Raw genomic sequence first — 26,638 nt, forward strand, 5'->3', positions numbered from 1 at the left:
ATCTTGAAGCCATGTGCGAACCAGGGCATGCCACAAAGGAGACTGAAGAGAGGTTGAAATGCACCATTCCAAACGGCTATAAGAAATGGACTTTTAGGGATAATATTTATTTAAAAGAAACCTTGTCAAAAGTTAAACTTCTTAAAAGGTAGTTGGGCACTGACGTTCTGGCCACTGTACACATGATTAAAATCCCAGAGCTTGGCAGCCCACCTGTACTTACAACCACAGGGGTGCTACAGCTTCCCAGACCTGCTTATCTCCCTCCATCTCTTCCTCTTTGGCCACCCTCCACCAATGAAGCCTTCAGAAATTTTATCAAAGCTTGTGGTTGGATGACACAAAGAATGGCTTGGCTTGACCTAGGGTTTGTGGTAAACAATGATTCTTGGTTTGTAACTGCAGTGGGGAGTTGCTTTTGCAAGTTGGTGCAGTCATTTGACAATTTGTTTTATAACCACACACAATAGCAATCCCGGTCACAACTGTGGTTTACCTATAATCTGTGCAATTCAATCGGTGTAACAACCAGTTTGGTGAGCTTGCATGGTGAGTGTGCTCAGACTGGTTTGCCTGAACTGGTCCAAACCGGTAGAATCCCACCCCTACCTATAGTGCCTTTGGGTCATGTGTTTCGGAGAAGGGTGGCATCAATAGTGGTAAGAAAATAGAGCACCATTAGTGAGACTGGGGTCCCAGGCATATTCTTTCAGGTTGCTGACATCATTTAAGGTGTTATTTGCCTTCTTTGAGGGAATCCTATCAATGACAGTGACGACTCTGTGGGAAGGGAAAAGAGACAATTTCAATACAAATTGAGTAAAGAGAGGCTACTTCTGTTGCATGATGCATCTCCCAAGCTGGAGGAATCCCCCAATTTAGGAGCTGTTTCTTCAATCTGAGGTAGAATCATAGAGCTGGAAGGGACCTTGGAGGGCTTCTAGTCCAATCCCCCAAGGTTGTACATAAGTGGTGGATTTGCACTGTGACACACAATTCATTAAAACACTATTTTTAAATTATTATTAAAACACAATTAACACTATTCAACACCACTGATAATGCTACTATCCTTCAAAGCGACCTTGATTATGTGTCTAAATAGTCAAACATCTGACAACTCCAAATCTCGACCAACAAATGCTCTGTCCTACACATTTGGTAAAAAAAAATCAGTACACCAAATACAAACCAGGCAGATATGACCTTGTTGATGATCCTCACTCTGTCAAGGACCTTGGAGTTCTCATATCAAATGACCTAAGTGCCAGAGCTCACTGTAACAGCATTGCCAAAAAGGCATTAAGAGTTGTAAATCTAATCTTACGAAGCTTCTCCAGAAATATCGAATTGCTAACTAAAGCATACAAAACTTTTGCCAGACCAATACTCGAATACAGCTCATCAGTCTGGAATCCACACTGCATATCAGACATTAATACAATCGAGCGAGTCCAGAAGTATTTCACGAGAAGAGTACTACACTCCTCTGCTCGCAACAGAATACCCTATATCACCAGGCTTGAGGTTTGGGGTTTGGACAACCTTGAACTACGCCACCTACGGTTAGACTTAAGCATTAAAATTATCTGCTACTATGTCCTTCCAGTCAATGAGTACTTCAGCTTCAACCACAACAATACAAGAGCACACAACAGATACAAAATCAATGTAAACCGCTTCAAACTTGATTGCAGAAAGTACGACTTCAGCAACATAGTGGTCAATGCCTGGAATGCACTACCTGACTCTGTTGTTACATCCTCTAACCCTCACTCCTTTAACCTCAAACTAACCACTATTGACCTCACTCCATTCCTAAGAGGTCTGTAAGGGGCGTGCATAAGTGCACCATTGTGCCTACCGTCCCTGTCCTATTGTCCCCATTTATTTGTACCTATTTTCTGTATTCTTACTCATGTTTATACTTATATCTATTATCTTGTAAGTGATTGACAAATCAAATAAATAAATAAAATAAATTTAAAACCCCTTCATGGCATGAGATCAGATTATCTGAGGGACTGCTTCTCCCCAGAGATTTCAGCCTGTCCTATATTAGATTAGGCAAAGAAGGCATGCTATAGATGCCATCAGCTAGAGATCTACATTTCTGTATCCCAGGAGACATTCCGCTTTATAAATTCAATCATGTATCATAACGTTCAGGGGTCACCTTAATCAGACATCTCCCTTGTTTTCACATTTAAATCTCTGGTAGACATGGGGTAGATGCATATAACTCAGTACATATCTTCACATTCCTCCAGATAAGTATTGTTTATTCCATTATCAAAAATCTTGCCAGGCTTGTAAATATGCAGCCCTTACAGCTGGTGAAGAATAACTTCTAGGCATCAATTTCCAGATTCTTTTGATCTCTGTTTTCAAAGTGATGGAGTGAGGTCTCATAAACTCATGGTTCTATATTTCAGTTTTGCACTAAACAGGCAAAAGTTATAGAGCCTCAGCTGGGTTAGACAGTGGCTTAGAGCTACTGAGTCCAACTCTATAAGGAAACAACAGTATTATGAGAGCAAATGAGTTTGACCAGGAACCAGCTGAGAGGAGATGTATAAATGCTGCTTGGTGCTGGTCACCTGACTTCTTTGATGTAAAAGGGGGTAAAAGGTATCTTATACAGAGTCACCTTACAGCTGTTGTTGGCTTGAAGGAGGGAGTGGTTACAAAGGACTTCTTAAGCCTACATTATTTTTATGGGTATGGCAGAAATAAGATGCTGCCAGGGTGTATTTGTATTTTATTTAGGTGCAAATGAGGATGGGCTCTGTGATTCTCTATCATGGAAAAATGAGAGGCCAAATGTCTACTAACAATGCAGGCATTTAAGGTAGTCATCAGATTCTTTTAGTAACATATAAGGCAGTAAGAGGGATTGTCCAGTCTAGGAATTCTATGCCACTATAAAAAGCAGTTATTTCTGGTTGATGACCAACTTGTATGGGCTATTATTACAATCCAAGATTTTTTGTTGGTCCCTTCCCACACTAGATCCAGCATTCTAGTCTCAATAAAAGCAAGGCTATATTTTACCTTTTCCAGTGAAAGAACCAATCTAAACATGTTGATACTGTATTTTTATCAGAATATATTGGCATCATATTAAAGAAAATATGAATTAACTCTAGGAAAGCCCCAAAGGGCAATGAAAATTATTTCCACCCCTGAAATAGTAGACATTTTATCACATTAAAGTTAACATAAAAATAGTGTCTAGAGTAATGAAGCTAGCAGCAGAAATCCATATTATCCTAAGGAGCAATCCTCCTCCTCCCTGCACTCCACTCTCGCTTTTATTTGAAGTTCGCGCTGGTTCCACTAGTCGGCCTCAGCCACCCAACCACTCCCGGAAGAGGGTGGGAGCAGGAGAGCGGAGAAGGCCGGAAACTCAAAGTCGGATCGCGGAAATCCAAGGACGGTTTGCGATCATGTCTGAGTTATCCCTGGTTGTTGGTGGGTGCTTCTGTTGGTTGCTAAGCAGCTTTTAGGTTTTCTCTCCTTAGAAAACGGAGCCCCTTCTTTTCCGCTCAGTCCCGTAAAATTTACCCGATCTTTCCAGCTAGAGGAATCGGAAGCCAAGCGATTGGGTTACTTCATTTCTCGCCTTTAATTTAATACGCCTGCTTCTTTTTCGTCCAGGCAAAATTGTCAGGAGGTTGGACAAGAGCATTTTTTCGGTTGCACGTGCTGCTAAAAGACCGTATTCCACAACTAATAGGCTGCGTTGCAAACCTGATAAGGCCGATGAAAAAACCCCGCATTTCAGAGAAACAGGTAAAGTGGAGCCTTCATAATTTCTTGACGAATCCTGTGAATACTTCGTTGGGAGCAATTCACATGGTGTAGATTTATGCCCCAAAATGCAGGAAACTGCTTTTTTCAGAGAGTTGGAGAATTTGATTTATTTGTGAGATCAATAGCCTGTGCTTTCTAGTTCTACTAAGATCGGTGTCGCAATTAAATTTGGTTTTGATCAGGCTTTTAACTTGGAACATATGAGAAAATATTAAGGGCCTAAAAAAAGTATGAATGGAAGTTGACACATCTGTGGGTTTACACAGTATGCTGAACCAAAATGTGATTGCTTGTTTTTTCTTTCTTGGTATGTTATGTGAACTCAACCACCGTTAGCAAACCATGATTCTTATAGCTTGTGGTGTGTCAATCCAGGTAATTGTGGTTTGTTCTGGTTAGATGGACCATGGGTTGTGTTTTTGGATGAACACAGCCAGTAGATGACTACATTGTATGGTCTATTCCCTTAGTTTTAAAACTATATATGCAGAAAGACAAACTCCAATTTTAGGAAGTTGTATATATGTACCAAACTCTCACACTCAAACCATTCAGAGCAAATTTTTAATTTGCCCCTCAGGAAAAAGAAAGTCAGTTTGGTGTAGTGGTTAAGGTGTGAGGCTAGAAACCAGGAGACCATGAGTTCCAGTCCCACACTGGGCAAAAAGCCAGCAAGGTGACCTTGGGCCTGTCTCTTTCTCTCAGTTGTAGGAAGCAGGCAAGGACAAGCCATTTCTGAAATCTTGGCAAGAAAAGTTCAGGGCCTTCTCCAGGAAGTCACAGGTGTCAAAATCGGCTTGGTATTTTTGCTTTTTTTTGTTTTTTGTTGTAAGGAATTCACATTCCAGAAATATATGGAGTTAAGAACTATTTTAAACATTGTACAAAAGTTGACAGAGGGATGTCAAAACAAGATATAAACATACTTAAAATTTAGTAGAACAGAGTGGACCAATAATATACAGTCATCCCATATATAGATTCTGGGATGGCAGGGAAGGATATGGAGTCACTCTTTTTGGAAAAGAGGGTATATTAATTTAGAAGCAAGGCATTTTTCTGTGTTGGATTTCTGTATCATTCCCTTGACTGAAGTATTTGAGAATATCAAGGAAGAATAAATATTCTATTAATAGTTGATAAGAAGGGGTCACTTAGGCATACAGTCCAACTCTTTGCTGAATCTAAATTAAACATTCCAAATAGATAAATATGTCTCTGCTTGAACAATCTAGTCAGGGAAAACCACTATATCAATGGGTAATTGATTTAAATATTGAATTGCCCTATTAGCAGATAGGAGGAAGAAGGAGTAGTAGATATGTGTGCCAGCCTGAGTTATTTATAAAAATAAAGGCAGGCTATAAATATATAAATAAGTAAAAGTTAGAAAGCAATCAGAATCTTTCTTTTGATAACTTAAATCCATTATTTTGTCTCATGTTCAATAAAGAACAGATGTAGCCTTCTCTATATTACATCATTTCACATATTTGAAACATTCCTATACAATTTTTTCTTAAGATTAAAACTTTTCCAGTTCCTACCATCTATTTTTATAAATTTTAGTTTGACAAGGAATCTTCAACAAGAAATTGAGTTATGGTTTTGGAACCAGTTACATACTTTTTAAGTGTCATGCCATTCCCCTATTTAATTAGTTGAATAATCAGAATGTCATGATGTACAATATTTCCACAATTTATTAAGGAAGTTACTCAACTAAAATATGAGATAAAGTTAATTTGACTTTTTGACAAATCTGAACTGATTTATAACTGTTTCTTTCAAAATGTTTTCACGTAGACCACGTTATGTTTGGTCTAGAATCTTCTCATTTATTGATGGCAAATTGACAGGCATGTAGTTACATATACCTTAGTTGGTACCTATTTTGATTATGATCAGTTTCTAAATGCTCTTACATTTAAGCAAGCCACAATTAGTATGTGAAGCTTCCTGAAACTAGGCTCTCTGCTTTAAAGGGGATAGCCACCGAGAACACTTGAGACATTGATTATTAAATGAACAACTAAAGCTTCTCAATGAAATGAGCTACTCGTAAAGGTTTAGAGTAGTATTGAGTTACCTGTGACACAGCAAAATCCAAGCGAGTTCAATCCTTTGTTTGCTTATACTTAATAGAGACAAAGTTGCGAAACTAAAGCTATAACCCTATGAATTTCCTGAGAGATTCTAGGGTGTGACTACCCTGAACCTCTTACTTCCTTATCCAACTCAGGATTGTGCAGTTGTTTAATCTGGTCCTCTCTCTGAGAAAGCTCTCAGTTCTCAAAACTCTCCCCAACTGCTCCTGATGATGCATATTCCATTGCAGTTTGTGAGTATACAGCAGCACGGAATTGCATACTTGGTCACTAGTGGCATTTGTGCCAATCCCACTGTTGTATCAAATGAAACTGCACAGGAATTGTGTGCTGTTTTTTGGTAGAAAGTAGCTCACAAGAATCAAAACAATGGACATGGTTGAATATTCAGATATAATGGTGGGAGCAGTTTTTCTCAACTTTGGGAAGTTTAAGCTGTGGGGGGAATTCTGAGAGTTGGCCCATGTAAATTAAAGTTGCCAAACTTTAGAAAGAATGGGTTAGAGCACGGATGTCAAACTCAATTTCATTGAGGGCTGCATCAGGGTTGTATTTGAACTCGGTGGCCGGGTGCGTGTGGCCGAGTTGGGTGTGGCCAGTTCAATGTTACTCTTGGGGGCACCCTCCCAGGCTCCATTTTCAGCTGTGACGGCTTTCTGCAGTGTTCTGCCACGCGGCACTCCTGAGATCCATTTTCACTGGCAGAGCACCTGCAGGCCATCGCAGCCAAAAACAGCTCAGTGCACGGCCCTCCCGAGCTACGTTTTGCTGGCAGAGGCATCATGGGCCAGTCCTTAGCTGTTTCCAGGGTGGCCCTGCAGGCCACATCTAAGCACCCTGCAGGCCGCATCTGGCTATGGGCCCTGAGTTTGATATCCCTGGGTTAGAGTGACTTGTAGACAGGAGTCTACAAGTCGCACCTTTTCGCTAGAACCGGTTGTTAACAATCTAAGCAGTTCGGAGAACCGGTTGTTAGAAGCAATTACTGGCCTAATCCTGTAAGGAAGGCAGGAAGGAAACATTCTGGTGTTGCTTACAGAAACTGCCTCTCTGTTAACCCTTCTTGGCAGGATTAGACTTCCTGTCTCAGGAACTTCTCTGGAGTTTTTTTCCCCTCCTTTGCTGGTACTTTACTTGTGTGGAGTGACCATTCAAAGTTACAATGGCACTGAAAAAAGTGACTTATGACCATTTTTCACACTTACAACTGTTGCAACATCCCCACAGTCATGAGAGGCCAGGCGAGGAGATGCATGCCTCGATGTGAGTGATATTGAGTTGGCCATGCCCAGCCAATAACATGACCGCCAAGCCATGCCCACCAACTAAGCCACACCCACAGAACCGGTTGTTAAAAAATTTGAATCCCACCCCTGCTTGTAGAGTTTTTCCAAGGAATTGTCCCCCACCGTGCTGATGATAGAACAGTGCTAGCTGCATTCTCCTTCTGGGAGATCTATCTACTATTTTGAAATCACATGCTTGTGATCACAGCACTGAACATTGATTTTCCAACTGTTTTGAATTCATAAATATATCTGATGGTTGGAAATGTTATATTCGTGGTGTAACCAAGGATACTGAGCTATTTTTTCTTTTTTTTTCTTTTGAGCCCTATTTTGGGGGATATGTTTTCTTTTCCTTGTATAATGTATGTCACTCAATTAATTCTTGTAGGTCTTTATGAAATGTTTCATCACTAAATTCTATCTTGCTAACAAAAGGTGCATTCTCTCAGTTGCACAAAGCATGCAAGGTGAGTGGATTTAAATTGTATGTTTTGCAGAATTTATGTTTTCTGGCTGGACTGACAATAAATTTACCGTGAAAATTACAAATGTGCACTTACAGTGAGGATCATATCTTGATGATTAATGGTTGCAGCAAAAATCAATGATTATATGAGTGGCTTAAAGGTTTCAAAATGTTGATTTCATAAAGTTTGAGAGAACGTAAGGCAGAGGTCTCCAAACTTGGCAACTTTAAGACGTGTGGACTTCAACTCCCAGAATTCTCCAACCAGCATAGCTGGTTGGAGAATTCTGGGAGTTGAAGTCCACACGTCTTAAAGTTGCCAAGTTTGGGGACCCCTGATGTAAGGCTTCCCCCTTCTTGCATAATGAATATATAGTGCAATGGCACCCACATAATTTCTTTTCCTATCTCTTATTATTCAGCAGTAAGACTTTTTTTTTCTAGGGAAGTAAACAGAGGTTAACTTGCAAGGTAAACTTTTTTCAAACTAGCAATTGCAATATTAGCAGGTGTGCTACTGCTATTTTACACAGGCTCCATTCTCAGGGGAGTTAGCAGGTTTGATATTTTGAATCTTATTTTTAGTAATTTATGTTTTGAATCCAAAAAGCATATACAGGTCACCCTCGACTTACAACCATTTGTTAGCGACAGTTTGAAGTTACAGTGGCACTAAAAAAGGCGAATTACAACTTAAAAGTATTGCAGCATTTCCAGTCACAGCATCCAAATTTGGGCACTTGACAACCAGCATGTCTTTACAATGGTTGCAGCATCTGAAGGTGATTTCCATTTGGGATTTTCCCACCTGGCTTCAGACAAGCAAAGTCAATGGGGGAAGCTGGTTTCACTTAACAAGCGCAAGATTCACTTAACTGCAGTGATTCACTTAGCAACCTCATGACCCCAAAAAATAAAATAAAATAGATTGTAAAACCGAGTGCAACTTATTTAATAACTGCCATGCTTAGCAATAGAAATTGTTTGTGATTGCAAGGACTACCTATATGTAATACAGCCCTCTCTGTATTTTTACAGTCCTCACAGCACATTAGATTAGAATGATGTACTCAGACTAGTTTGTGAGCCTTCTGCTGACTGAGGTTTTGAATCCAGTTTAATTAGTGCAAAGCCATGATATTTCCTGTGACACTTTATGGAAGTGAAAGTTGAAGAGAGGTGGATTGTTGATGCTTTTGATCTTTGGTGTTGGTCTTGAGTACCCTGGGCAGCAAGAAAACTACAAGTCAACCCAGAGTTCTCACTTGAAGCACAAATAATGAGGTCAAATTATTTTACTTTGGATATATTACACCCAGCTCTCTAGAAAAGGCTGCTATGAAAATATCCCTTTGATCTGAATATCAGGAGAGAACAATGAAAGGAGGAATAATGGCAAGAAGTCTGGGAGTCACAGAAGCGAAATGTTTACCTCTGCTATCACATAGGAGTGGGGGAATGAATGCCATTTGCACAGTTGCTTCTCTTTGTTGTGGGCTAAAACTGTCTTCATTGTTGAAAGAGGACGGCCCATTTGTGCAGAATAGTATAGGAGCGTGATGGCGAACCTATGGCACGTGTGCCACACGTGGCAAGCAGAGCCATTTGAGCAGGCACGCGAGCCCCAGCCAAGTTTACCTGCACTGCACATGCGCACGTCTCCCAGCTGATTTTCAGCTCTTTTGAGGCCGTTTTCGCTCTCCTGGAGGCTTGAGGAAAGCCTCTGCAGCCTCAAGAGGCCGAAAAAAGGGCCTTCCGGAAATACCAGAAGTGCCCGTTTTCACCCTCCGGAGGGCCTCTGGAACTCGAGGGAAGCTGTTTTCGCCCTCCCAGAGGCTCGAGGCGAGCCTCAGCAGCCTCGAGAGGCTGAAAAACGGGCCTTCAGGAAATACTGGAAGTGCTGAAATAGGCCCATTTTCAGGCTCCAGAGGCTTCCCTCGAGCTTCTGGGAAGGCGAAAACAGCCTCAAACGGGCTGAAAATCAGCTGGGAGGTGCATGCATGTGCAGTGCAGGTAAAGGGGTGGGGTGGGGGTGTTGCACGCACATGAGCAGGGGGCGACAGGGTGCATTGCATTGTGGCTGTTGGCGCATGCGCGCTTTCGACACACCACAACAAAAAAGTTCGCCATCACTGGACTACAAGATCTCCAAGGTCTCTTCCAACTGTGTTATTCTCTATTCTCTGTCTATACAGTACGTTACCATGGGGTTCCTTGGCTGTGATGCTAGAATTCAGTTCTGATGCTGCCTTTTGTCCTTGGGTTTTCAGGTGGTGCATTTTCTCTTTTGTTTCTCCTGCAGTGCGCTCCTCCCCATTTAGCCACGAAGTTTCTGAATGGGATAAGAAACTGTTGCTGTGGTCAGGTCGCTTCAAGAAAAAAGAAGATATACCTCAGCATATTTCGTATGTTCATTACCCATTAAAAATGATCGTCACTGACACCAATTGTTTCAAGTAGATACATATTTTTCATGTGATGAAAAGGCAGATGGTCATTGGTGGGGGATGAGGACATGTTAATACAAGAGCAGCAATCTGAGGCCAACTTGCTATTTTCTTGGAAGCTTTGGTGCAGCTTTTAGTTTATAGTCACCTTTGGAATTGCTGTCAGTTGAGCCAATTTGCTCTGTCTATAATGCAGTTTGTAAACTGGCTACAAAATGCACTCTGGACTGTAGATTATTTTGTCTACAAAATACTCCCATCAAGAACTAGAAGAATATTATCCTATCCTCATGAAATTTTATTTCTCAAGATTAAACAATTTCCCCCAATCTCTCTTTGTAGGACCACTTTTCCATCTTCCTGTTCCAATTTGTTTGAATCTTGAAGTATTGTTTTTCCAAAGCTTGACACAAAAATCTAGATTTAGTCTGACAGATGTAGAGTAGAACAGAATTACAGCCTGTGATTTGGAAACTCACATCAAATACTTATGTCATTTCTTTGAGGAACTACCAAAAAGTTTGTCTGTTTAGTTGTTTAGATAATAAAAGCTTATAAAACATAATAGACTTATAAAACATGTGTTCTGGGATATTCAGTCAAGTGGATTTTCATCTGTTTTAGGCTAAATAAGGCCGAATACTACTGTGGAATTACAATATTGATAGTTTTTGGTAGACTGGCTTAAATAGTGATTTTTTAAATTATATAACTTTTTGTGTAAAATTTTTAAATTTTATAAATAAATTATTAGGGAACTGGAGACAAATGTGTATGATGAATGTCTGCAAGAATTAGTCTAAGAGGACTAGGGATGACATAATAGCAGTCTTCCAATATTTGAGGGGCTGTCACAGAGAAGAAGGTAATCAAGTCAGTATAGTTTCTCCGGCTTGAGCAGGAGGTTGGACTAGATGATTTCCAAGTTCCCTTCTGTATTCTGTAAATTTGGTGAGAATAACGTTTGTTGGCAGCTAAATGGAATGTCTTGTTCAGAGGACATATTTTATCTGCAAAAAACTCTTGTACCTCTTGTAAGGATGCTGAACTAAAAAGTAATTGTAAGTATGATTCAGTAAGCACTATTAGCTTTTTCCAGACACATCTTTGTCCAGATGTTTAGATTTCCTTAGTTAATATGAGCAATGAAAATTCTGGAATTGAAGCTCAAACATCTGGCTCACATTCAGATTGGAGAAAGCTGTCCACTGTTCTTAACTTTCATAGTACAAGCCTACCTTTTCACTGTCATTGCTATTGTCATGCAAACATGCTGTTTCATCTTTTCTCATAAGCCTGTATAGGAAATTGCAAACATCCTACTGTAATTAACAGGAAGTATGATTGCTTTTCAGTGACTCATCTGGGGAGTCTCTTCAAATGTTTTGTTTTAGCCACCTATCAGTATGCAGAAGAGAATTGCAACAGAGATGATCCATCACATAGATTTGATATTTTCTCCTGTTGGAATAGGTTATTATCTCTCTAATTGAAATGGCAATATCACAATAAAGTAAAGTAGAATAAAGACAGAGCAAATGCTTTAAACTGTTAAACTAGTAAAATTTAAGTGTAAGTTAAAACCATGGGAGGATTGCCTTCAAGATCTTACATGCAATATAGCCATTTCCATGGGATAACATTATGTTTGCTTTTTAAAGGGCAAAGATAATGAGTGCAACAAGGAGCAAACTTCGTGTGAGAGTTGCCTACTTTGCAATGGCTATCCTGCTTATGGGTTTTGTATCTGCAGTTGTCATAGGGAAACAGGTTAGTAGAAAATTTTTACAGGGTTGAAAGTGGGAACAAAAGTATTAATAGATTACTCATTATTCAATTATATTTCAAAGCTCATTGAAAATAGTGTGAAGACCCTCTGCAATAATTGACAATAAAAGTATGACTTTCCTAGCCCCTGCCAATCAATCTGCAACTCTCCTATGGGACTGCATTATTTTCTCCCTTTTGTTTAAACATTTTCCATGGAGTAGAAAACACTTAGTTTATATGAGCCAATCAGTCAAATCAGTCAATCATCTAGCGTAAACAATGCCCAACGAGTCTCTTGGGTGCTCTCTTCCTTATATACATAACAATGACTTCATGATTGTTGTTGTATCCGTCATTTGTCCAAAGAACTCCAACCACATACTTTACATCTTCACCCCTGGTGACCCGAATGATGCTCTTGCTCCCCTCCAGTGTTGGACACTGGTGGCCCAGGTAGGGGACAATTTTAATGGAACACTGGCAAGACCAAACTCTGGCTTTGGATGCATGGAGCTTCAAGATAGCAATAGCACTTAGACTTATAGACTGCTTTATAGTGCTTTACAGCCCTCTCAAAGCAGTTTACAGAGTCAGCATATTGCCCCCAACAATTTGGGTCCTCATTTTACCCACCTCGGAAGGATGGAAGGGCTGAGTCAACCTTGAGCCTGGATTCGATCTGCCAAATTGCAGTAGTAGCAGCTTGCAGTACTGCACTCTCACTCTCACTGAGGCTCCTAGATCCAGGACTCAACACATTTAGATCTGGATTTGGTTGCACTACCCCAGGCAGACCCAGTGCACAACTTTGGGGTTCTCCTGGACTCTCGACTTCTGCTCACAGTAATAGCCAGGAGAGTTTTGCCCAACTTTGCACCCTTTGTGCGTCAGTTGCACCCCTTCCTGGATCAGGAGTCCTTGCACTCAGTCACTCAAGCCGTAGTCATCTCATGCCTGGACTATTACAATGCACTCTAATGGGTTATCCTTGAAGAGTATAGCTCGGAAGCCGTAACTGGTGCAGTATGCAGCAGTGCAGGTAGTTCTTGGAGCCTCAACTGCCCCATGATATACTGCTGCTTCATGAGCTTCATTGGCTGCTAGTTTGCTTCTGGCTGCAATTCAAGATGTTATTACCTTTAAAGCGCTGTATGGCTTGGATCCCAGGTAACTGAGGAACTGCCTCACCCCAATGAGATTGGTTTCCCCCATCCATGTCAGCAGAGGGGGCACTCTACGGATCCTGTCAGGCAAGGAATTCCAACAGGCAGGATCCTGAAGAGACTTCTCTGCTGTGGCCCCTGCCTTTTAAAACATCATGCCTCCCAAGGTGAGATCAGCTGCACTGATCTTCCTGACCTTCCCAGGGGCCTGAAGACCTAGCTCTACTAGTGTGCCTGGGTCCCCAACAAGGGGGCCATCACTGTAGAGGTGGTTAGTAGATTGAAGACCCTACCTCCCATGTTTATGCTTTCTCCCCCCCTCTCCCAATCAATTTTTAGTATAACTATGATTACCGCTATTACTGTTTTTAATGTTTCTGGTTTTAATGTTTTAAAGCTGCCCAGTGTTACCTCCAAAGAGATGAGTGACACATAAATCCAAAAAGACAAAACATACTTGAACATGAAGGAGTAGCCCAGTAAAAACATAGGCTACCCACCTTACCTCTCTTCTGTTGCAGATTTCAGGCTTATAGAATTTATACATGTATGTATATTCTTAGAACAATGAATGTAAATGGAAAAATGGTAGCAATTGAGAGATATTTGTTGCACTCTCCTAAGCCTTAGACCGAACTGACCTGAATAAAGTCTGTAGCTTAGAAATATACCTCTGGGTTATTTTAGGAAGCAGTTGTTTTGCTCTCACTACTGCTGAAGTTAGAAATCTGAACGTTTGCTGATTTACTCTGTGTTATCTAGTAGATAACCAAGTTTATCTTCTGTCCACTCCTGTTAAGGATATTTTCAGAATTACAGATAAGTGAACATTAAGGCAGCTATTTGCCATGCTCTGGAAATAATGACAGGATTAATTGTCTCTTAACTTTCCATGTTATGATCATTCTGCTGCAGGATGCTCCAAAATATAGATCACTGCGGTATATGCACCAAAGTGTTGAGCCGATAGAAGAGACTGCTGAAAGTACTTCTGCCAAGCCATAATCAAAAAGAAGATTAGATCTGTTGGTGTGCAATTTTCATCAGGATTTGGAAGAGCAACATAGGAAACATTTACTTCATTTTTTCACATTTCAAAAAAAATAAAAATAAAATTTATAGTTCAATGGTAATTCTAAAATTTTCATTCTTTCTGATGGAAGACTCCATTTCTGACTAAAACAAAAGCACATTTTGTTTTTGAAAGTCTGAATCTATGTATTAGAATGTTTCTTTAAATCCTGGATGCTGGGGGGAGGGGGGAGATATATATATATATATAAAATATCTTTGTAACCTGTAAAATACACCCTGCTCTAATAATAAATGGATCTATCCAGGATACTGAATTCATCTGAACTGGGTAACATATACATGAATGGTAAAATAATTCGTACTTATTCCCACTTATATGTAAACTTAAACAGATAATTTGCCTTGTTAGTATAGCCCTAAAGTTGTATCTCTTTAGTATGTTAGTCTAGTAATTGTATCCAAAATTCTTTATACTCTTGGACATTTTTTTCCATTTCATGAAATAAATGTCATGCATGATTTAATTTCAAACCAGAATACTGAAATGCAAGAAATGCATGGTATTTACAGCAACTATCTAAAAGCTACCTAGAATATGAAGGCCTTAAGAAACCATTCAGCATACTTTTAATTGCTTCCCAATACTGCTCATGCCAATATTTATTTCAAATGGGAACTCATTTTTTTTATTAAATGGATATTTGAAAAGATGCAAAAGGCTGGGATTTAAAAAATAGATTCATTCCAAAAGTTGCAATTGAAGTTTAATGTGAAATTAAGTATTAAATTAGATGGTACTTTATGTCTTATTTGGCTGGTAAGAGCATCTTAACCTTGTACTGTAGTTACAGCATGTGCAAAAGAACCAGCTTTGTGCACTAGTTATGGAAGTATAGCTGATAATATTGAAAGCAAAGCAGGTAGCATCAGTTGGAAAGGCTATATTTCATGTTTTTTGTAATGTAAGGTCAATAGGTGGGGAGATGAACTATGGTAAGAATAGAGTTGAGAAAAGCCTGTTTTGAACATCAGTTTTAATATTAATCTTGACTAAGGAAAGCTGGTCATGCCCAGTACAGTTTCTAATACAGGCAATCCTCAATTTACAACCACAATCGAGCCCAAAATTTCTGAGGTTAAGTGAAACATTTGTTAAGTGAGTTTTGCCCCATTTTACGACCTTTCTTGCCAGTTAAATGTATCACTGCAATTGATAAGTTAGTAACCCAGTTCTTCAGTGAATCTGGTTTCTCAATGACTATGCTTGTGAGGTCGCAAAAGGTGATCACATGACCCTGGGACATTGCAGTGGTCATAAATATGAACCAGTTGCCAAGCATCTGAATTTTAATCACATGTTCATGAGGATACTGCAAAGGTCGTAACTTCAGTCATGTCACATTTTTCAGTGTTGTTGCAACTTTGACCAGTCATTAAACAAATTGTTGTAAGTTGAGGACTACCTATACCATTTCAGAATTATCCAGTAGCAGAACAAATTGGGAAGGAGGCGGCATGTTATAAACATTCTCACAAAATGACTTCCATGATGGGTATGGCCAATCATAAAGGACAAAGTGGAAGGGCATACCATCCATTGTTTCATATTTTTTTTAAAAAAATAGACAATTGGGGATATCCCCCAAAAAAAAAAAAAACAACCCAGGTGAAGCCACTTGCTTTTTCCCATTGCAAAAAAAAATGTCTATGGGTCTTTTGTGTGCTGGAGCATGCCAATTTCAAAATTGGTTAAATTAAAAAGAATCTTTAAAAATGAAGTCAGGTTGTCAGAGAACATGGCTGACAATTGACAATACAACTCAGATGGAATTCCAAGTACAATGCATAGAAGATATGTTTAAAAGTTTGAAAAGTAAAGCATTAAATTTAAATTAAATGCAGGAAAAAACAGAAAGGAAACAACTTAAAAATAAAATGCATCTCAAATTATCAAAGGAGAACTGAATGGAGAAATTCCCATGTACATTATTAATGGAATCATACAGGCTTTACTAAAATCTCTTCTGTGCTTTGTTCAGCACAGAATCTGTATCTGGGGCACAAAAATTATTCTCTGCAATAACCATCTCTTTTGGCAACCTATGCTCAAATTCTTACTGTGTTGTGCTTAATAAGAATGATATATAGATAATGCATTTCATAAGGCAACACCCCAGGTTTTAAACTGCAGGTTAGTAACTATTTTCACTTAGGATTTAGTTCAGGACAAAATGACATTTCATTAAGACACACAAGTGCTGTCTCTTCCTGACTGCAGAAAGATTTCCTTAGCTGTTAATTGCCAACAATTTGGCGGAACAGCCAATTTACCATTGGGGGGCTGTCCTTACACAGCAGTTATGCTAACCATAGTGCTGTCCATGCGTACTTAGCAATGGCATTCTAGCAACTGGATAGCAACTTGAAGTTCAAATTCTCATTATTCTACTTGACATTTCTCCAAAAACTATGACAAAGATAAACTTATCTGCATTAATGCTAAATTAAAATCTCCTGAAGTGTCCTAATCTGCTCTTGCATTTTTGGGATCTGTCAGTGATGTGTAATTATTTCTTTAAAATTTACACATTTTCTTAAGACAAAAAGAAACATTTTATGAAATGTAATTCCTCACTTGAATAATACTGATTATATCCTGTAGTTTCGGCCAAGCTTGCTGGCAGAACCCAATCTAATTCTTCCTTTCCAGTTAAAAATGTCCATTGCAGTTCAGGTTAGGAAATAGATCAAGGTACAGGTAATCCTAAACAAAGGATCAGTTGTTTAACAACCAAAGTTACAACATTCTCAGAAAGGGTGCTTTATGAGCTGTACAGTACTTCTGGCCATTGCAAAATGTGACCTCCATGATCACAAGACTGACTTTCTAGCAAAAGTAATGTCCTTTCTGTATAATAGATTCAGACTTACAACCACGATTCACTAAATGATGACTGCAAAAATGATCTAAAATTTGGGTCCAGTCATGTGGTATTTTGACATATAATTGCAACAACCTATGACTAAAATTCAGGTCCCAATTGTGGTTGTAAGTTGGGGACTATCTGTAGAATTACAGAAGAGGGTTAGCCTTAATTTTTGAAATTGGCCCTGAATTCATGAAGTGATGGAAAGTACAGGTTATCACAGAAGGAAAAGAACAATTCGTCTTTCCATATTCATTTTCCTTCACTCTTCTGGCCTATGTTGGAACTATTAAAAGAGCATGGCTCCTCCAACCTCTGGGCTGTGGCCCACTACCAGGCCGTGGTCTGTTTGGAACTAGGCTGCACAAGCAGTGTGCGTGCGGAACTCCACTCACGTGAGTGGTGGGCGCTTATGTGAACGCACAAAGCTCTGGTCACACAAATGGAGCTGTGCATATGTGCACGCCTGCCACTCACAAAGAATCATCCCATCCCACTGTATTACAGGAATCTCTGCTACTGCCAAAAATCTTGTGACTATAACTGTGGATATGTAAATAGGATACTAAATACAGTGTTGGCTTTCCCTAGTAAACAAAAGGTTTACAAGCTCTTCAAAGATCTTTCCAAACTCTCCCACCTCCCTCTTTTTTGAATCACTTTAAGACAACATAACAATTACAGTCCTCTTTCACATTCCATTCAAGCCACCTGAAAAGTGTTGACACTTGTTTCAGGAGTTTATCTCCTCTCCTTGGCTCCACATTAAACAAAAAAACAAATAACTACCTTCAACAGGCTACAGAACTAGTAACATTTTACAGCTTCATCTATCTAAAATACTTCAATTATACAACTCTGGACTGTACAGTCTATTTCTATATTTCACCTGTATAATAAATCTAATTAACTCTTCTATAAACACATACACACTCCATTCATTTGAATATATGATTTAATTCACCCTTTTAAAGAGAGAACTGTCATTATTTACTAGAAGAAACACCAATGCACCATTATTCTAGGAGCTTCAGAGAAAAACTTCCACTGTGAAGTTTGTGTAAATATACATATATACATACACATTAGCAATTGTCCCAGAAGAGTGTGTATGTGCATGTACAAACTAAATATGCACACACATTAGTACTGGTGTACATGATACATTTCAGTATCACATACACACTTCATTGAAGCTGATTTACAAAATACGTAGCTCTCTCTAGAACAACTATGCAATAAAGTACATGATTTAAAGCATATTATATAGAAACAACATGTAGTCAGAAATTTATCCTTTAAAAAACCCAGCCACCAAAAAAAACAAAACCGCTGTGGAAATAAAATGGACTTTTTTTCATCAGTGTTTCTACCATTCTTTAAGAAAAAAAGATGATTATATAAAATTAAAAATGTTAGATTGCTCATTTACTATTGAACTGCAAACTGCGTATTGTTTGCTTTCCTATGTGTAAGATTTTTTTACCCATCTGACTTCTGGTATTAAAAATGGGGATCTCTTCCCAAAGCAATTGTAGCCAATCAGGAAGCATGATTGTCACATCATCTGGAGTCAAATTTGTTATATGTACACAACAATTAAAATGAGCCCATAAATTCCTTCTCTCACGTGGGGCCCAACAATCTGGACAATCAACAAAATGGACAATTAGTTTATTGTGAAATGTACCATCCTAGCCATCTTAGCTCTATTTTTAATATCCCAAGATCAAACAGGAAATTCAACTGACATCGTAACCTATGGTGCACCTTCAGCATAAGAGAGTGCTATCATGAATACAATAATTTGGATTGTGGTGGCTGCAGATATCAATGGAAGCTATGTGGGACACAGAATTCGGATCAGGGTTTGACAAAGTAGTATGTTGTAGTTGATGCTAGTTTTCTTTTGTAAAGCGTAAACAAAGGTCAAGTTAAATTGAATGAAAATGCCACTTAATTCATTCATAGGACAACACTCCTGAAATAATTATATTATACTACAAAGATCAGAGAACATGAATGTAGGAGAAGATCAAAGCAACTGGTATTCATTTCCAAGGTCTTAAATCCAAACTTATTAGAGACCTCCAACCTGATCTTACCCAAATGGTATTCAAGCTCTTAGCTGCTGCAGAGGCTGAAGTACTAGTTTTTCATTGGAGATAGCTGTATTGAAAACTAAATGAAAGGTGCAAGAGTGTTAAATGGCTGAAGTGTTTATAGTTTAACCATGAAACAGATTATTATTTGAGTGTGTTGGAATCTATTATACAGGGCAGATGGTTTCTGGTATTTTTTAATGAAACTGCTAATAACCAATCTGTCTGATTTGATTTAGAAACTGGTGTTTGTGAAAGCAGATGCAAACCAGGGATCAAGTGTCCTAGCATCAATAATTTAGAATATTAACCATACATACAGCTTTGTTTGATGGAGCTGTACAAAAAATTAAGTTGGAAGTTTTCATCACATCAGTGGTGATGTGAAAGTACTCTTTAAGAGCTTTTAAATAAGCTTTGCTAATTTAGACAGTGTAGAGAGGTTTTCTCTATCAATGGCCCAATTTAGAACATGTCAAAGAAAGTGCTATGTTTTAAATAGAAGGATGAGCTGATTCCCTGTCTGCATTGAAGAAAGTGAGGAACTCCAAATCCTATGCAGTCAAAATGGGAGCACTGAAATCAGCTTGCTGACAATTAGCAATATTCCTAAAACCTGGAGAAAGGTATTCATGGGCTGCCATAAACGCAGGGAATAGAATAATATGCTTATAAATTAACAGGAATCCAGGCTGCCGCACAGAAGAATGCCACTCAAATTCTGAGTCTGCATTAACTATTTCTCTTAAATTCTTTGAACAAGGCAGGCACCTAAAGGAATGCATGGGAAGGAAGAGTCTCTCAAAAGTCTCAGTAGACAGTAAAGAATGCTCCACATGGAAATGTCCTTGTTTTTGAGATTCTAGGGTTACGTTTTCAGTGTATTAGGAAAATAGGAAAAATCAGGAAAAACAGTATCTTTACAGAAGTGCACCAGTTCCGAACAATGGGCTCAGTATTTAAGATAAGCCCTTATCAAAGTGGCATCCTACAACTAAGAGCCAAATATTTTTCCAGTTGTGTTTAAGGTAGTGCATGTGCAAAGCAAGCAAATTAGCTCACACATTTATGGTAAATGAGACCACTCAGAGTTCTACATTAACGGCAGACAGGAGCACTTCAGAGCTGGAAACCTTCCATGGGAGCCTCACACTGTTGGAAGATATATTGTTGCTGGCCAATATCTACTTGTGGGACAATGCTGCTGTCTTCTTCTTCTGTCCCAAAGTAATGCTCAATCAGGTCAAAGGCCTTTTGATATATTTCTTGGTTCTCATGACTTTGCAGGAATTCAATCTTATCCAGGCCTGCAAGAAAATACAGAATTTCCATCAAATTTTGAACTAGAAGATATAGTTGCTCTATTTCAATCTTTCCCTAAACCTAGAAACTGAACTAACAGACAGCCTGAACTCACTTATTTTTATGCAAACTGTAAAAAAAACTAGCACTGCAATATTCAAGATGCTATAGGTCCCTTTGGCACTAAAGTTGGTTGAGCCTTATTAATTAATGTTCTCTTTACTATCTTAGAATCTGCAGGTGTCAGCTAGACAACAGAGAATGCAGTGTACAAATAATTACATGTTCTCCAAATCTCTTAATGTTACAGTTGAAATAAATATTTGTTTTACCCAATGTAGTCAAGTATAGCTTAAATGGCAAGATATGGCTTCCACGACCTTTTGTTGGGTTATATAATAGAATTAGAGAATTTTCAAATCTTGTTCTTATTTTGAGAACAAAAACCAGATTTATATTTGTACTAATCTTTTCTATGGCAATATACAAATATTATTTGAAATGGAATATAGGAGGCAACTAAAAGGAAGCATATAGCAAAGATGAAGGCAAAGAGGCTTATAATAAGTGCTTTAGACAGGGAGTGAAAGAATAGGCACATTGCACTAAAATTCAGATTAAAATAAACAATGGAAAACAAGCAAGACCAATCTACTGGATATTACTACTTTTTTATCCCACCTTTTTATGTATGTTAACTCAAGGCAGCAAGCATAAATACTCCTGCCAATTTTCCCCATAGCAACCCTATAAGGCAAGTTGAGCTGAGAGGGGAGCTGACCTAACTGGCTTTCCTGCCAAGGCGGGCTTAGACCAACTCAATCTTCTGGTTTCTAGCCATCATCCTTACCATAGGCTTCTTCGATGAGCGCACAGTATGGATTAATGCCAGTGCCACTTCTTCTTGCTTCTTGCTCACCCAGCCTCAGAATGTTTTCCAGTCCATTAAGTGCTACCTGCACAATCTTTGGATCCATCACAGTAAGGAGATCGCAGAGTGGTTTGATGCAACCAAGTTCTACTAGATATCTGAAAACCATACCAATTGGAAGTCACTCAGAGGATTTTGTTGATCAACATGAACATCATAGTTATATCACTTGTAAGGACAGATAATTTTGAAACATAAAATTAATATGACTCAAATGTCCTAAATACATAAGGAAGATTATTACTGATAAATAATCAATTTTCTCTGGGAAAGTATTCAGTCAGTAGTAAAATAGAAAAACTGCTAAAAAGTATTAAAAGACCAACCTAAAGCATTAATGAAGATATATCAAATAAAATGAGTTGCAGGCCAGACAAAATAAAACATGGAATCGGCTCTTACCACAATTCTTCTATTTTAAAGTATCGGGGAGCAATTACAGGAAGGGCAGGCAATTGTTATGCAATGGAGATAGGGTTTGGTTGATGTTTGGGGTTTTTTTGAGGGGTGGTGTGTCTGGTTTCTAAAGGAACAGAAGAAAGTTGGCAGTGATATCATTGGAAGATGGAACCAAAATTGGTTATTTTCATTTTTTGAAAAGTCTGGCAGGTTTAAAATGTAAAATAATGCATTAAGCACTGTAGAATCTTATTATTTTTCTTCTGCACTTTTAACCACAATAATATAAATATCTGCATTGTCAAAAATGGCACTCTGATGAATTTCAATAGCATGATTTTGGGGGGTTGTTTTAAGGGGGTCAAGAACATACAGCTCTTGGATCTCCATTCTTAATGTTTCGTAATGGTTTTGATCAATCATCTATGAGCAATTCACTACTACTTACTTTATTTGTTCTGCTGAGCCACCTGATGTTGCATTAGTGATCGCCCAAGCTGCTTCTTTTCTTGTCCGAAACTCAGCAGTTTGCAAAATATTTATTAGAGCTGGGAAAATATTAGCATCTATGACCGTCTGAAAAACAGAGGATTTAATATCAAATGAAAATTATAGACAAAAAAAACCATCTTCCTAGAGTTAATTTAAATAAGAATTTAGTGGTAGTCATAGCAATGTGCATTTACCCCTATTTATGTCTACACTATATTATTTGACACCAGGTAACTGGTAGTCCTTGTTTAGCAACTGCCTTGTACAGAAACCATTCACAATTACAGTAGTGATGAAACTACCTTTGCAACTAACCTCACTTTTATAACCTTTGAAGGTCTGTAAAGCAAATGAAAGCTGAAGTAAGATCATTACCCCAAGTATGGTTTCACTTAATCACAGCTTCACTTAACAACCAAGTTGCCAGTCCCAACTGTGGTCGCTAAATGTCAATATAGCTGGAGTTCACTTCTCTTAAAAGTTTCTACTTAGAAATACAATATAACATTTTTTGGATTACCAGGAGAAAGTTACATCCTTTTCAAAAGCTTTATAAAGACGTTTCACTTTGCCCTTGCTAATATGTCCCTATTTCTCCCGCCCGAAAATGTTAATTACTTGAATCTGTGCTCTGTTTCCGGCTGTAATGTTTGATATTGTCCAACATGCTTCCTTGTTGATTGATTCTTTAGGACTACTTAACAAGTGTAATAAACTTTGCAGGGCTGCACAGTTCAGTATTACCTAGAAAAAGGGAGAATAGATTTTAGACTATACTCAGATGATGTATTGACTTCAAAGAAATAGGGATAATTAACAGAAGCACAAAACATCATCAGAAAGTGTGGTCCTAGACTTCAGCAAGTAATTAAAAAAGAACCTTAAGAAAAACTTTCAGAGAGAAGCATGACAGCAGATCGGCTTATCCAGTGAGAAAGGACTTGAGGGATGGTCAGTGGAAACAATATGAACAATGACTATCAAAGGCTAAAGGAAACTCCCCTGAGTGGAGCTCATAGCAGCAATATGGGCCATTTGCAAGTTCTGTGATGCTTCTTCAGCTATAGCCCTGGGATCCTCTTACACTCCCCCAATTCAAGTACTAACTAGGTCCACCCCCAACGAGACTTTTGAGATTAACCAAGAATGGCTGAGGGCTATCATGCTGTGGCATCAGAAGCAGCACTCTACGCTGATGTGTTTCTGTTTCTTTTTGCTGTTTACTAGTGTTTTTTTTTTTTTTTTTTTTGTATTTAAGTGAGGATTTGGAAATGTGAAATTCAAAACAATGGGATAATAAAGGATATTAAAGGGAGATAGCACTCAAGCTGCACATCAGATTGATTCCATGTAGTTCCCTGGTTTTACTGGACCCTGGATGGAGATCTCATGTAGGTCACTTGAGGGGACCTATCTGCATTCACATATGGCTAGTGGGGGGCTAATGGCCTTAATGCTGCTGGGCAACAGTCCCTGACCAAGGCAGATCTGAAATGGTACACTTGTTTTGTAAGTCTACAACACACATGCATCACGGAGCCAACATGCTGGCAGCAGATCAGAGCCCAGACTGAAGAAACCTACTCTGTTCATAGCATCATGAAGCATCTTCGTGGATGCGCAGGTCTGTGCCTTCTAATACTATTTTTTTTAAAAAAAGATTGTTAAGTGTAAAAAAGAAAATTTCTTTTTTGCTAAGCAAAAGAGTGGTGTGAGCACAAAGCAGCTCCTTTTATGATGTGCACAAATGTTTAGGAGGCAAAAAGCACTACAGAGAGGATTTTTATGTGTTTTGATGGAGCTTGGGCAGGAGCAGCAATCTTGCCCTTTTCTTTAATCCAGCTTTTCCCAGTGTGTATGTAATGATAAAAATATTGGGTTAGGACTTTAGAGAAATTTGGGAACGTAACTTGCACAAAAGCTTACTGGGTTATTTTGAAACTCTCAGATCAATCAAATTCAGATGTTTTGTTGTGAAGATAAAATTAAAGCTGAATATGCCATGTAAGCCATATTCATAACCAATATGTTTTCAAAGAAATTCTCAGGGAAGTATTAACATAAGCAACAACTGAATACATAGTTTTATTTTCTAACAGCCATCCAACACCAAGTTACCAGCAATTCTCTCAACATACTAAATCTACTGCTTGAACCTGAACTATAGATCAATGGCAGGTTATGCTGACTGGCATCTGCCACATAAGTTTTATTACAATAGAGGAAACGACTGTGGACTAGGATTTTGAGCTTAACTGATTATTAGGTAGCCTACACATTTTTAAAAAAATGTGCAGATAACTAACTAAAGTCTTTGCTACATCTGCCTAAATAATAACAGGAAAGAATCTGAAAGCAAAACCAGTCAGTAAAACCAATTTACGTATCAGATTGGTGGAAGGGATTATAGGAGAGCCGCAGATTTGACTGGTTATCTGACAGCTCTGCTGAGCTGTATATAACTTTTTATGTTGCCCTGATTCTAACCTGAATTAAGGGATTACAGGATCATAAAAACATAGTAGCCATAATTTTTAAAAAGGATTTAGGCAAGATCTGAGAAACTGAAGAGCAGTTAGCTTAAACTTCTTCCAAGCACACTGATAGAAATGGTAATTAAAAAAAAGCTGCTACATAAAGGACAAGTCTCTCTGAAACAAAACCTAAAATATTTGGAATATCAACAGACATGTGGATGGAAATGTACCAGAGGTGGGATTTTACCGGCTTGGACCAGTTCAGGAGAACTGTGCATCTGGTTAGAAATGTGCATCTGGTTCGCCAAACTGGTATTTGAACTGACCAGCTGCCCCCCCCCGCTGCCCCCCTTCCCAGGAGTCTCCACACAGCCCATTTTTGATGCAGGTAAGTGCGGACCACGTGGAAGCTCTGGGAGGGGGAAAAACGGGCCTTCCGGAATTTCCAGTAGGCCACGCCCACCCAGCAAACCGGTTGCTGGGATTTTTGAATCCCACCCCTGAGATATACCAATCATCACAATATACTCAGATTTTTCAAAGTGCCTTTGATAAAAATTCCTCACTGACCTATCCTTTAATGCATCAGTTCCCAACCTTTCTGGCTCCATGGACTGGCGGCAACAGCAGCAGCATTGCGTGGGGATGGTTTCCCGCATGCAACCTAGATCATGTGCATGCAAAATCTAGATCCTGCACATGCACAAATGAGGCTCCGTGCACTCGCCCGCTGCTTGCACGGCCCAATTCCCAGCAGGCCATGGACCGGTATCAATCCTCAGATTGGGGGTTGGAAACCCTGCTTTAATGGATGATTTATGGTTAAAAAAAAAAACCAGAAAACAACGAGTAGAATACACGGGCAATTTTCCCCACTGGCAACTAGAAAACTCTGGGAAAGATGTGGTGTCAATTCCTGTAAAATTAAGAAGTATTTAAAATGTACTAGTGTAGCAGATCCAACATAGTTCAGAATAGACGTTAAGCTGGAAGACCATGGGAAATCTGGGGATATGTTTAAAAATGATCCAATGAATCTAATAAAAAGGGTCAGCCTTATTCTCTTATAGAATATATGAACGATTAGCCAAAAACTATCAATTATAGAAGACCTAACACATAATAGCTTTTCATGTAGCTGATAATCCTTGGCTATTTTCATTTTCATCTGAAGTAGCATGTACACTTACTGTCAAACCATAAAATCAATGCTTAATCATTGCTAATCAGAATATCATAGAATATTTTATCAAATGCTTGGGCAAATGCTTGAGTCAAATATTAATAAATGCATACAACCAATAAAAAACTGATAATAATCTATGTTGCTCTTTGGCAATTATTGGCTATTATGATTTAAGGATGGGGTTAAGGTGATGGAGGATACAGAGTGAGAAGGAAAATGTTAGCCTACACCAAACTTATATTATTCCTCAACATCTAAACAGATTTTTCTTGAAGCCTAAGCATGCTGCATTCCCCCCTTCCCAACCATCTCAAAATCAAAGGATTAGAATAAAATTGGTTACAGGACAATCGACTAAGAGAAACTGGAGCTATCAATAATATTGATTGATTGACCAACTAATGTACTTCTAGCTATTTGAGGACCTGATTTTCCAGTCTTGCACTTGGAAATAACAAGCGTATTTATGGATACAGATCACTACATTATTTGATACTCAACCACTCACCTGTTTAAACACCACAAATTATTTACATTTGTAGATTCATTTTGAGGAAGGAGAACATGTTCAGAACCAAATGTGTAATAACTAACATTCCTGTGTTTAAAAAAAGCAGCTATCATCAAGGAACCACCTACAAATGTAGGTAGTCTTACCCTGAGACAAATGGTTGGATTCATTTCAACAGTACTGTCCAATAACTTTCCATTATTTAAGGAAGGTTTTA

General features: G+C 38.7%; 2 protein-coding genes and 1 long non-coding RNA gene across 6 annotated transcripts in view; 2 read left to right on the forward strand and 1 right to left on the reverse strand.

Annotated features, from left to right (window-relative positions):
• LOC148132379 (uncharacterized) overlaps positions 1-26,638 on the forward strand; it is a 531,004-nt gene that overhangs the window by 46,666 nt on the left and 457,700 nt on the right. The gene's annotated exons all lie outside the window — the stretch shown is intronic.
• On the forward strand, positions 3,376-14,268 carry FAM162A (family with sequence similarity 162 member A). Its single transcript, XM_087957251.1, has 5 exons — positions 3,376-3,474; positions 3,661-3,795; positions 9,982-10,084; positions 11,788-11,896; positions 13,975-14,268. The coding sequence occupies exons 1-5, from the start codon at positions 3,450-3,452 to the stop codon at positions 14,062-14,064; spliced, it is 462 nt and encodes a 153-aa protein (XP_087813377.1). The 5' UTR covers positions 3,376-3,449; the 3' UTR covers positions 14,065-14,268.
• The window catches only part of KPNA1 (karyopherin subunit alpha 1), a 39,404-nt gene continuing 30,728 nt past the window's right edge, over positions 17,963-26,638 (reverse strand). For 2 of the 4 annotated variants that reach the window (XM_026675438.2, XM_087957248.1), the window contains 4 exons: positions 22,866-22,991; positions 22,204-22,331; positions 21,276-21,454; positions 17,963-20,430 (listed from right to left, as the gene is read on the reverse strand). In XM_026675438.2, the coding sequence (XP_026531223.1) occupies positions 20,243-20,430; positions 21,276-21,454; positions 22,204-22,331; positions 22,866-22,991 (621 nt within the window). In that variant the 3' untranslated portion in view covers positions 17,963-20,242. The remainder of the gene's footprint in view (positions 20,431-21,275; positions 21,455-22,203; positions 22,332-22,865; positions 22,992-26,638) is intronic. The other 2 variants (XM_087957249.1, XM_087957250.1) reach the window with 1 other exon arrangement.

The sequence above is a fragment of the Notechis scutatus genome, chromosome 2 (assembly GCF_049901735.1).
Source record: "Notechis scutatus isolate UNSWTSFEM ecotype Mainland chromosome 2, rNotScu1.2, whole genome shotgun sequence".
NCBI lineage: Eukaryota > Metazoa > Chordata > Lepidosauria > Squamata > Elapidae > Notechis > Notechis scutatus.

What these genes read in the sequence shown, in the direction of transcription:
- FAM162A (XM_087957251.1), top strand. Translation starts at nt 3,450, where the DNA reads ATGTCTGAGTTATCCCTGGTTGTTG. An exon ending in CCCGCATTTCAGAGAAACAG is followed by an intron (nt 3,796 to 9,981) that starts GTAAAGTGGAGC and finishes TTTCTCCTGCAG; the next exon opens with TGCGCTCCTCCCCATTTAGC. An exon ending in GATATACCTCAGCATATTTC is followed by an intron (nt 10,085 to 11,787) that starts GTATGTTCATTA and finishes TGCTTTTTAAAG; the next exon opens with GGCAAAGATAATGAGTGCAA.